This window comes from Polistes canadensis, unplaced genomic scaffold (assembly GCF_001313835.1).
Source record: "Polistes canadensis isolate GaletaPanama2010 unplaced genomic scaffold, ASM131383v1 scaffold_53, whole genome shotgun sequence".
NCBI lineage: Eukaryota > Metazoa > Arthropoda > Insecta > Hymenoptera > Vespidae > Polistes > Polistes canadensis.
Window position 1 is genome coordinate 121,883 of NW_014569600.1, and position 12,885 is coordinate 134,767.

The 12,885-nt window shown below is 27.5% G+C and overlaps 3 protein-coding genes across 3 annotated transcripts in view; 2 read left to right on the plus strand and 1 right to left on the minus strand.

The window, feature by feature from the left end:
* Positions 1–3,913, plus strand: LOC106785615 (DNA repair protein complementing XP-C cells). Its single transcript, XM_014746241.1, has 5 exons — positions 1–2,089; positions 2,170–2,375; positions 2,454–2,718; positions 2,799–2,967; positions 3,070–3,913. Exons 1-5 carry the CDS (start codon positions 305–307, stop codon positions 3,447–3,449), a joined length of 2,805 nt encoding a protein of 934 aa, XP_014601727.1. The 5' UTR covers positions 1–304; the 3' UTR covers positions 3,450–3,913.
* Positions 3,914–4,201: 288 nt separating this feature from the next.
* LOC106785588 (myotubularin-related protein 10-B) lies at positions 4,202–8,582 on the plus strand. Its single transcript, XM_014746198.1, has 10 exons — positions 4,202–4,491; positions 4,815–5,009; positions 5,091–5,246; positions 5,983–6,107; positions 6,176–6,328; positions 6,399–6,703; positions 6,807–6,953; positions 7,075–7,247; positions 7,329–7,499; positions 7,803–8,582. The coding sequence occupies exons 1-10, from the start codon at positions 4,420–4,422 to the stop codon at positions 8,271–8,273; spliced, it is 1,968 nt and encodes a 655-aa protein (XP_014601684.1). The 5' UTR covers positions 4,202–4,419; the 3' UTR covers positions 8,274–8,582.
* Positions 8,583–9,063: 481 nt separating this feature from the next.
* The window catches only part of LOC106785586 (zinc finger protein 2 homolog), a 7,190-nt gene continuing 3,368 nt past the window's right edge, over positions 9,064–12,885 (minus strand). Inside the window, exons 2-11 of the mRNA XM_014746193.1 lie at positions 12,229–12,461; positions 11,951–12,142; positions 11,677–11,859; positions 11,260–11,588; positions 10,746–11,168; positions 10,429–10,666; positions 10,198–10,338; positions 9,981–10,100; positions 9,734–9,892; positions 9,064–9,646 (exon numbers count right to left, since the gene is read on the minus strand). Coding sequence (XP_014601679.1) covers positions 9,413–9,646; positions 9,734–9,892; positions 9,981–10,100; positions 10,198–10,338; positions 10,429–10,666; positions 10,746–11,168; positions 11,260–11,588; positions 11,677–11,859; positions 11,951–12,142; positions 12,229–12,450 — 2,241 coding nt within the window. The 5' untranslated portion in view covers positions 12,451–12,461 and the 3' untranslated portion in view covers positions 9,064–9,412. The remainder of the gene's footprint in view (positions 9,647–9,733; positions 9,893–9,980; positions 10,101–10,197; positions 10,339–10,428; positions 10,667–10,745; positions 11,169–11,259; positions 11,589–11,676; positions 11,860–11,950; positions 12,143–12,228; positions 12,462–12,885) is intronic.

The window sequence follows — 12,885 nt, forward strand, 5'->3', positions numbered from 1 at the left end:
GGCGTCTAACTTAAATTTTATTCATTAATATTATTTAATAAATTTGTTTGTACTTATATAAGAGTTTAGTAATCTATGTTTATAAGATAAAAATAAAAAGTATACGTAATACACATTTATATTATCATAATTATATTGTTCCTAGATTTCTTTATCTTCCATGAAGAACAATAGTTAGAGAGATCGTGTACCCTCATCTAGAATCAATCGAAAATGCATGTGTTGTTTGTGTACATTTTCTTTGTCGTGTTTTTCGTCTTTGAGTAAAATGATATGTTGATATTTACAATTTACTTTACCCAAGATGAGTAATCAAACAGACGATAATAGTTCGGAAAGTGAAAGTGAGTTTTTTGTATCTCCGAAGGAAATTGATTTAGATTCGGGTTTTTTTAATAAGAAAGGGAAAAAGACTAACGTAACATTACGCAAAGCCGGCAATTGTGAAAATTCCGACGATAGCGATGAATTCAGCAACGTCAATGATACCAATTCTGTTGAACTATTTAGCCAGGTATTAAAAAATTTGGAAAACACCCAAGCTATTTGTTCGCAAAGTGAACAAAATTCTGAAAAAAATGAAACTACCATTGATGTATCAACAAAACAAAAGAAAACGAAAGTTATACGCTCTGAGGATGATAAAAATCATCTTTCTCAACACGTGCATGATCTTTTGTTTGAAGGAGAAGGTAAAACATTTGAGTCGGATGGTAACGAAGATAACAGCGAAGATGAAAAATTAAATGATGTAGCTAGTTCTGCTAATTATACTACTCCAAAAGAAGGAGTAAAAATAACGTTACCTGGTACTGCTGTAATATTTAAAAAAAAGAGGAATGGTCCAGATTTAAATACAATTATTGAAAATCGGATTAATCAACGGTTAAGGGCTAATCAAGTATTGATACACAAAGTAGGAATACTTTGTTGGTTTGCACATGGGTTCCATGTGAATAAAGTGATTAACGATGCAGAAATAATGTCTGCATCGTTGTCCCTTATTCCAACTGAAAATTTACCTAAAAAAAGGTCTGATTTGAAATATATAGAAAAATTTGTCATATGGTTTAAAAAGAAATTTGTATTCAAGGAAAAAGAAGAAAAAGATGAAAGTATAACGAAAGATATGTTGTTGAAAAGATTAAAGGAGAAAGAAGTTTTTAATTATAAAGAATTAATATTCTTATGTATAGCAATGCTCAGGGCAATAGGATTAAATTGTCGTTTAATTATATCTCTTCAACCGCCACCATTAAAATTACAACGGAGTCAATTGTTTACTTCTAAACCAAAAGAAAAAAAAGACATAGATAACAAGAATTCTGATAAACCTATCAAAAAAGAAGAGAAAATTAAGACGGAAAAAAATACTAAAACGAAAAGAGGTAAAAAGACAGAAAAGAAAACATCCACAGAAAATAAAATAATCCCAGAGAATAGCGAGACTGCCAGAAAAAATGCTCAATTGGAAGCAAGGAAAAGGGCTGTTGAAGTTCTAAGTGAAAGAACAACACGAAGCAAAAGCATTAAGAATAAAATGAGTACAAGTACTATTAACGAAACTATAAATGATAAAAGTAATGTGGAACAAACAAAAAAATCTAATGCTAAACAAAATGAAACAGAAAAATTAGTGGATTCTAATAAAACAATAAGCAACAGTATATCCAGACAATTAAGATCTCGAAAACAAATAAAATTATCAAATGAGGATAATCCTGTAGATTCTAAATCGACAAAGAAAGAGAAAATTACTACTATGCGCGCGACAAGAAGCAAACAAAAGAGCAAAGCTGTAGAAGAAGATTCTTTTGAAGAAATGGATAAAAGTTCTTCCAAAGATGATGAATCTGAAGAAGAATTTGCTCATTCAAAAAAACAGACTATTTCTAAAACTAAAAGCAATGTAAGAAGATCATCTATAAAAAAAGAAACTAAGTTATTGTCTTCAGATGATGAAGTAAATGATGTTAACAATACCAAGAATTATAGAAATTTCTGGCTTGAAGTATATTTGGAGTCGGAAGAAAATTGGATTAGTATAAATATAATAGATGAAAAAGTACACTGCGTGGATGAGTTATATGTAAGTAAATATATAAATACCACCTATATTTTACAACCAATATTATAAAATTAATAATGATCAATTATTTTTTAATTAAGAAAGCAGCTTCCAAACCTGTATTATATATTATCGCTTGGAACATAAATGGAACGCTGAGAGATGTTACAAGACGTTACTGTCCTCATTGGCTTACTGTTACACGTAAACAACGTATTGATGAAAATTGGTTCAGTGATACGTTACATCCTTGGAAAGAGGAAAAGTCAGCTATATCAGAAGCAGAAGATAAATTATTAGAGCGAAAGTATGTATATTTTTATTTTAAGTATATTAATAATATACTTAAAAATGAAATAATTTATTTTATTCTTTTCTATTACAGGGAATTAGAGCAACCTTTACCTAAGACAATTGGCGAATGTAAAAATCATCCACATTATATACTAACTAGACATTTACTTAAATACGAAGCATTGTATCCTTCTGATTGCGTGCCATTAGGTTATTTACCAAACGGCGAAGCAATCTATTCTCGTCATTGTGTACATGTACTTTCTTCTAGAGAAACATGGTTAAGAAAAGCACGAGTTGTTAAACCTAAGCAAGAAGCTTATAAAGTTGTTAAAGCTCTTCCAAAATATGACAAGGTATATTAATTAAAGATAAACAAATTATAAATTAAAACAAAATATGAACCGATTAAATGTTATAATAATTATGTATACAGCTTTCAGGAGTCAAATTATCAGATAGACTCTTAGAATTATTTGGCGAATGGCAGACTACTGAGTATGTTCCACCAGAAGCTAAGGACGGGATTGTTCCTAGAAATGAATATGGGAATGTAGATTTGTTTCAAAAATCTATGCTTCCGAAAGGAACCGTATACATTGATCGTAAGTGGCATTATCATTATTAAAATAATATATTATAAATAATCATAAGATAGTTACTATTAAAGATTTATTTATTAAAATAATAAATAAATTTGTATACAGTTCCAGGATTAAATCGAATTGCACGAAAATTGAATATTGATTGTGCGCCTGCAGTTATCGGTTTTAAATTTGGAACTATGGGAGCTTTGCCAGCGTTCGAAGGTTTCGTTGTTTGTACAGAATACGAGGATATTTTAAGAGAAGCATGGGAATCAGAACAAATCGAGGCAAAGAAACGTGCCCGCGAAAAACGTTTTAAAAGAATTTATGGCAACTGGAAAAGATTGATTGACGGTATGCGCATTAAACAAAAATTAGCTGAAAAATATGAATTTCAAAAAGAAAAGAAACCTTCAACTGCGACTATGACTACGACAACGGCCACGACTAAACGTACAAAACAAAAAACAATTGATGCGAAACGTCGAAAAATTGTGTAAGATTTTTTTCGTAATTATGATAAATAGCTTGTTTATCAGTAATATTATGCCGTGAATATATTTTCAAATTTTGTTCGATTATATTATTTCTTCTTTCTTCTTACATTTTCTTGTTTGTTAAAGAATTGTATACAATATAAGAAATTCCGTATTTATATTTTTATACATGCATAACTGAAAGCATACTTATTTGTAAAATAATATATATATTCAATGAATCAAACAATATCTCATTATAAAGAGAATTTTCTATTTCATATATCATAGGTTAGTTAAAACTAGAATGTAAATAAACCATATATAAAGGATTGTTCATCAGCACGTTTATCACAATTCTACTATGAAAACAGTATTTTAAAAAAACCATTACGTACATACGATTTATATTAAGAAAAAAATTTCCAAGATATTGTAATCAACAAGTGTAAGCAATATGTTATAAAGACTATATATGATTAGGCATATATGATTTGTTTTATTCATAAATAATATAACTTTACCTTAATTTTAAACACAAACAGATACATATTTCAAAAAATATTAAATAGTTTTAATTGATTTATAAATTTTTGAATAAAACAAACTTTAATTTTGTATATTTAAAAAAATATTTCCCTCTCTCTGGTGGAATTTTTTGTCAACAGTCGACAATTCTGCCATCTAGTGGTAAGACGTACTAAATAAATATTATTTTATCAATGATTTATCTAAAATATATTTGATCTATGCTATAAAACTTTAGAAACTTAGCATATATTATGATATATACATTATGTTTGTGTTGTCTCATGTTGTTTTTTACATCTAAAATCGAAATTCATAATTGTGGTTCACAATAAATAAACACATGAAATACATACAATGGAACGCTATTAAAATTGATAAGAATGAGATAAAGGATTAATAGAAACACTTAGAAATTCGTGTTTCCAAAACTGACCTTCCTTTTCTAAATCGACATCATTTTTAAATGTCAATCATGGAAAGTAAAAGTTGTAACAATTTTGTAAGTTATGTGGGAATCGAAGAACTTGAAATGCAGGTATTATTTTTCGTTTGTTTTTTTACTTATACAATACAAAAAATTATATGAAAAATTAATATGATTCAATTTATAATTTATATAGCAATATTTTTGTGTGTATACATTTTTTAATTATAAAATCTGTCATACATAAAAATTATATTTGTCTACATATCAATGCAGATTTCTATGTTTACTTTTTAATTTTGACTATCTACAATATATAATTTAAATATAGATGAATTGTAAAAAGTTGTTTAAAGTTATTACACATTAATTAAACTTATTTAATATGATGAGTAATATAAAAAAAATTGATCATTTATTTTTGATCCATCTAGCAAATAGAATCTAGTCAGCGTAATTCATTGATTGAAAATAATTTAAAACTTTTACGAGGAGAAGCTCTTGTTGCTAAAGCACAAAACGTTTTAATGTTTTCACCGGTTGGTGATTTAAAACAAGGAACTTCCGGTGTACTTTCTATTACTAATTTCAAGCTCTCTTTTATTACAACCGATGATCCTAATGGAGAGGTAATCTCTATTATATTTTATCTCGCTTATTAAGTTTAAATGATTATATTTTTAATGTATAAACAATTTTTTAATCAATAGGATAACTATCATCAACAAAATCATTTGTATGGGTATACGGATACATGCTTGACAAATATCGACGAAATTTACTTAATAGTTGGTGATAAAAAGAAAAAACTTCTTCCGGGAAGTATAGTACCGTCCAAAGTAAAAGCGATATTTATTACTTGTAAGGTAAACGTTTTCTTTAATATAATATCTTTTGAAAGTTAACACATTGAACATTGACTCTGCATTATTGTAAGATTCATTTTTTATTCCAAGTAAGTATGTGATTCAAGTATACATGATATGTTATACCTGTCATTGTTTATTTTTTTCTGCATTTGTTTAATTTCTAATAAAATATAAACAAAAATTTGTAAAAAATCAGATCAATAGTGATTCTGTTAAAAATTTATTTAAGAGGGTTAGTATCTATTTTATTGTAGAAAAACAATGCAAGCTTTGGTATTCAATGTGTTAAAAAACTTGGGCATTCCAGCCATATCTATTCCAATTTGCACTCTACGTTAGAATATTGTTAAAAGTCATGGCAATTAACAACTCCTATCTATTCTTACTCATCATTGGTCTATATATTTTTGAAATAATTATATGACTTCTACTGTCATTATGAATAGCAAACAGGGATATTTAACTAAAATAACTTTAATTTGGATGCCTCTAAAGTATCAGGTTGCATGATAATTTTCTCATATGTGACATATGAAGTTTTCAAGTAGAACGCATATGGCCATTATGACGAAAATTTATTTTTAAAAAACATTTAGATACAAACAAAAATTAAATTTTATAGTAATAATTTTAATACAATATAGACTAATTTGATACAAGTTTTTTTAACCTTACTTAATATTTTTTATATTGTTAAATATAATACATTGGAAATATTTATTGTTCTTTTCAGAATTTGAGGACATGGTCATTTTCCTTTAAATTTTCACCTCTCGGGGATGGAAAAAATATTTTAAATGCCTTATTACATCATGCATTTCCTAGCAGACATCATTTATTATTTGCATACGATTACACGTTAGTATTACTTTTTATCGTCAACTTTTATTTACACAATTTATATGACAAGTATTGTTTAATTTTAGCGAACCATACTACAGTAGTCTTGACAAAGGTATAAGATTATTTAGTAATATATCCGATTGGCAGAATGAATTTGAACGTATATTAATTAGCGAAAAAGCAAGCAAAGGATGGAGATTATCAACGGTTAATAAAAAATATCAGTTGTGTTCCAGGTTGGTTAATATTAACTAAATAATAATTTAAAATTCAAATATATCTTATTGAGTATAATTATTTATGCAGTTTACCACAGTATATCATTGTACCAGCGTCTTTAACAAATAGTCAGCTAACAGACGCTGCAAAATGCTTTCAAGGCAATCGATTACCAGTTTGGGCATGGTCCAATCAACATGGTGCAGCATTAGTCAAAATGCCTGAATTATTACCAACAATTAACGAAAGGATACAAGAAAACATAATGTTAGAAAATGTTAGGAAAAGTCATCCTTGTAAAATGCCACCCCTTTTAATCGATCTAAGTAAAGATATTAGTGTTAAATCAATAGCTGTAAGTTTCTCCAAATTTTCCAGTTTGTGTTCTCCAGGTTAGCATTACTGCATTATTCGCAACACAATTTTTTATAATGATTTTTTAAAGAAGTATGACTTTAATTGAACAATATTCATAATTGATTTATTTACTTTCAGAAAATATTAGACAACTTTGGATACAAGATAATAATTTCTATTCGTTATTGGAAAGTACAAAATGGCTTAAGTATGTATCATACTGTCTAGAAAAAACAATTGTAGCTTGTAAAAGTCTTAAGTCAGGATTTTCAGTAGTTTTACAAGGTATATATGAAATAAGAGATCAATATTTCTTACTATTTGCATTTATCATAAGTTTCATTACCAAAACAATGTCATTCAAAGTTGTTTTGTTAAGAAGTAAAATATTAATATATATTTTTAGAAGGAGAAGCTAGAGATTTATGTTGTGTCGTATCAAGTTTAATACAATTATTATTTGATCCATATTTTCAAACGATCGTTGGTTTCCAATCTCTGATACAAAAAGAATGGGTCGCCAGTGGACATCCTTTTTGTGATCGTTTGGGACATATGATGAAACCAAACACTGAAAAGGTATAGAAATATTTATTTAACATACATTCGTGTATATCTATAATAACTTTTTAATCTAATCGATTTGTTTGATATTTATAGTCTCCATTATTTCTACTTTTTCTTGACTGCGTTTGGCAACTTTGTCAACAATTCCCAGCAGAATTCGAATTTACTGAAACATATTTGACAACGTTGTGGGATGCAGCTCACGTATCTATATTTGACACTTTTATTTTTAATTGTGAAAAAGATCGTATGACGGCAGCTACGGTAATACTTTAATATTTAAAATACACAGAGAGGGTGTTCTGCACACAACTGGCGATACAAACATATTTTTCTCCAAAAAATAAAGCCTTATATGAATAAATTGTATTTTATATTTTCAATTTAGTTTTTCGTGTAGAATCATCCCTTACTTGTTTGTACCACCAGGTTACAGAACATCCACTATAACTATTAATATAATTAGAGTTATAGAGAGTTTAGCAAATCAGTATATTAAATTAGATTCTTCTTAGATTATTATTGAAATTGAATGTATGTAATAATATTTTAATGACGTACTTTTAGGATCCAAATACACCGCTTATATTACGTAGTGTTTGGGATTGGAGAGAACAATTTAATGATCAAGATATCTTATTATTTTCTAATCCTTTATTTAACGCTTATGAAAAAACATTGACGGAAAGGATGACCGTTAAACCATTGTACTGTATCTCGAATTTAGAACTTTGGAGCCAATGTTATTTCCGTTGGATACCCCCGCTTGTTATTCACAATGGTGGTAGAAGTCACATAGATCTTTACACTAGATTACTTCAAAACGATATAAATCAATTAAGATTAAGATTAGATAGGAGTTGTGAATCGCCAATTGATAAGTTAAGTAGTTATTTACTTCAAATGAATATCGACAGCTTTTATCCATTTAGTAGTAAAAGTTCTGGGAATACCGTTAGTACCCCTATCATAAATAGTACAATACTTACAACTGAAAGTTTATTGGATGCTCAATCCCTGATAACTGTACCTGATTGACTGTTTGCAATGTATATATATATATTTACCTTAACTTAGGTATAAATTAGTTTTACAGATTTATACCGTACCTTTTATAGTCAATTGTACAGTGTCTTGTTAAAAAGATATGTTATTAAATATATTATAAAGATTTAGAAATAAGTGTCTTGAAAATATTAATTATAATTTTTATGTACATAATAACAACAACAACAACCAGCAACAACAACATTGTGTAGCTGTTTTTATCGGAACGATCGTAAGAGTATCAAATTTGTTTGTTAGTAATATAAAAATCAAAATTTGAACGAAACATAATATATTGAATATTTATTAATTTCTATCATTTTTGTTTTGTTTTTTCTTGAATTTTTTTTTATTGAAGAATAATAAAGTTAATGGTAACAATTACAAAATTTGGAAATATAAACTTACAAAACAAGGATTAAAACGAATTTTCCATTCGAATCCAAGATAAGTGGAACTCATATTTGCGGTAAATAGTCTCTATTATATTATATATTAAATAACGTCTAACGTAGAATAAATATTATCGTTACCAAAAAATGACAAACTTTTCAAAACTCAGAGAAAATACAATAGAAAATATTTAATTATAGTTAGACGACTTACTTTATTTGATATAAATTTAGTATCTTTTGTTGCTATATACATAATATAATTTTGTGAAAGATATACGACCAAAGAACATAGAGCCGTATGTAAAAAAAAAAGCACAAATATTTTATATATCTTTTTACTTGTCATAAGTTTGCAACGTAAGATAATTTGAACATGCTAAAAGTAGTTTTACTTATATTGTGTATTTTTTATCACTTATACAATTGTTACTTGGTGTTACAAAATCATCAATGGTTGAACAAATAACACATTCCATGCACTTACAATCTAATTGAAATTGTCTTTGATTAGACACATTTCTATAAATACATTATTACCATACATTATTAGCGAAGTAGATCATGTTTATAAGATTACCTATATAATATTATTTTTTATATTTAAGTATAAAATAAAAGATATTCATTTATCTGATAAAAGTATATAAATTATGTACGGATTCAATATAATCCTAGAAGTACATATTTAATGCTGATCAGTTAATTATTATGCTAAGCAATAATTAAATAAATTTTTTATGTATTTTGTACTAAGCTCAGCCAACTTCTACCTTCTTCGGATACTGACGATGGAAATTTTATCTGAACCAATCTTACAGAATGTTTTTTATCTTCCACAATTTCTTTATATTCAGCAGGATGGGGAACAACTGTTTCTCCTTCTTCACTGTCGTTGTAAGTGTATACTTCTTCAACTTGATTTGTTTCTTCGTTCTTATCTTCTATAGAATCTCTTTCAGTAAAGTGTATCTATTAAATAAAAAGAAACAGACATTTCAAATTTATGTCATAAAATATACATAACGTGTGCATTATTTTAATATAATATAATATTACCTGTTCATGTACCGTTATTTGATCAACTACTTCTCCTACAACATTCTCTTCCTCAGGTATATTTAAAACAGTTTCTTCATTATATATTTGATTATCATCCTGATGTTGTATGATAACGTGGTCTTTTAATTCAGTGACATATAACGCAGTTTCTTCCAACTAAATATTATTTCAAGTTAATTATTAATAATTAAATGACTTATAAAATAAACAAAAATAAGTATAAAAATAGAGAATAAATAATTACCTGATTATTTGCACAGTCATCCATTAACAATTCTGCATTATTTTCTGGAATTGTTATTATTTGATCATCTTCCGTGGTTAAACGTGGTTGATTAACAACAATTGTATCGTTTAAATGTCCCTATTATATAATAATATATTAGTTAAGTTATAAATGTTAAAAACATAGATTTAACAATATTTCATTTTTTTTATTAATAAATAATCAGATTATATACCTGAGCTTGCATATGAGCATACAACAAAGGCTTTCTCATAAAGCCTGTACCGCAAACTAAACATTCATAAGGCTTTTTGTCACTATGTATGAATCTATGTGCGTTTCTATTATCTCTACTATTGAATGCTTTTCCACATACCTAAAAAACAATATGAATTTTCTCAAAAATAATAGATAAGATAAATACTTTGAATATAATAATAATAATAAAATCACAATAATAACATACTTCACATAAATATGGTTTTTCGCCAGTATGAATGCGCATATGTTTCTTGAAATGTTCAGGATAAACAAAAGTTGCTGTGCACACATTGCATTTATATGGTCTTTCACCTGTATGAGCTGCTTTTATGTGATAATCAAGAAGTCTTCTTCTTTTAAATCCTTTATCGCAATCGCTGCATTTGTATCTTTTGTCATTGTAATGCGTAGCACGTTTATGAGATTGCAGATTAGATCTTTGACTAAAAAATATTTTTTTTATTTAGATTTTTGATTTTATATATAAAATATAAATGACGAACAACACAAAAATATTCTTACCTAAAAGTAGCTCCACAAAATTCACATTGATAAGGCTTCTCTCCTGTATGAGTGCGTTCATGATCTCTTATTTCTGCTTTCCTAGCAAATGCCTTCCCACATTCTCTGCATATATATGGTTTATATCCGGTATGAACAATATTATGTACTTCTAAGTTATGCGGCGAACCAAATGCCTTACCACATTGAACACAAACATGCTCTTTAATGCCATTGTGAGTTCTTTCGTGTTGATTCAGATTTTGTTGGCTCAAAAATGTTTTATTACATTGCGAGCACCTAAATGGCCGTGGTCTTATCTGATGTGTTTTAATGTGAGCTTTGTACGTATACTTGGATGCAAAATTTTTGTTACAAGTTTCACAAACATGTGGGCGCGCTCCAGTATGTGTATTAATATGCTCTTCCAAAAGATTTCTGGAGCTACGAATCACATACTTTGACATTTATTTTTATTCATAAAATTATAGAGAAATATAAGTATTAGCAAATTGTTTCAAATGATATAACATACCTGTATTTTTTACCACAAGTTTCGCAAGACCACGATTTTACTTGCGGATAATGAATTCTCTTGTGGATTCTAAATAATCGTAAATTACCAAAGATTCTGTTACATACTTCACATTGAAAATCACCTTCCTCCTTTGCAACGTGTTCATCTAGGTGAAGGGATAGTAGATTTCTTTTTCTAAAGTCATCTCCACATACATCGCAAATATATAAACGTGTTTCATGGGTATTTCTCATATGCATTACAATAGTTTTTGAATCAGCTACTACTTTTTCTTCCTCGTCTGAACATAGTAAGCAAGTATAAAGAACCCCTTCTCTAATGACCAACTGAAAATAATATTTTATATATATTTATTATTAGACGATAATTATTATTTACGGGAGAGAAAATTTGCATCTATAAGATATTAAATACCTGCTCCTGAGGAGTTTCGTCTTTTCCATCAGATTTAGATTTTTTTAAGCTTTTCTGTTCTTGTTCATTGTTCGCATCAAGTATGGCTTCTACACCAACAAATATGTTATCAGATTCTTCCATTTCATTACTTTCTTCCATTATCTCTTCGACTACTTCAAAATCCCTTTCATTTTCTTTGTACTAAAAACAAATCATTCGTTAATATATATTATGATCATTCGAATAATTATTTGTCGTAAAAGATATTCTTAATAGAAAATAACATATATACATTTAATGGATTAGAAATTTCATCGTCTTTTAATTCAACTTCCATAGTTTCACCTTCTAGATTATTTATATAATCATGATCATTATATTCTTCATCATTTTTTGATAAGTCTGTTATTTTAGTAATTGTTTTTTGATAATTATTAAATAATTCTTGCTTTATCTCTAATAGTCTATTTTCTAATTCATCGATCTGAAAGCACAATTTTTTTTGATAGTTGTGTAATATATTGTATTAAAACTCATAAATTACGAATAGAAAGATATTAAAATATTTACCTCATTAAATAATTTATAACATTTTTTACAGATAACCAATGAATGCGCTGTTTCTTCATTAATATTTACTTCTAAAACTGTACAAATAGTATCAACAAGGGGCTTTTCGGAAGTAGTAACAGAAGTTTCATTGAATATACGTATACTGCTTCTGGTTGAAACCCCAACTTTATTATTGCAGATTAAGCAATGGGTAATATCCTTTTCATAATCAGCCGTCATCTTTCTTGTAACTAAAAAAAGATCAATTGCATCGGGTTGTTAATATAAAAATAAAAAATCAATGAAATAATATCAATTCTTTAACCCTTTGAATACTGAATATTCTTAATCAAAGTGCTTTATAAGAATGAGATACTTTATTTCTAATATAAGTTCTGTTGATCGATTATACTAGACATAACAATAAACTATTCTCTTAAATTAAATAAAAAAAGAAAGTTTCTTTTGAACATAATTTTGGTGCGACAAGACTCAAAACAATTATCGATATGCAAACTGAAATAGCATTAATATATATGAGTTTCAAAGGGAAAATTGAAGACAGTTAATAAATTTTGATGAACAAATTTATTTGATCTTGTTGAACGTTTCGTCCCTTACTGGGGACTTCCTCAGCAACTACAAAATTTTTTTTTTTTTTTTTCTTTATATTAT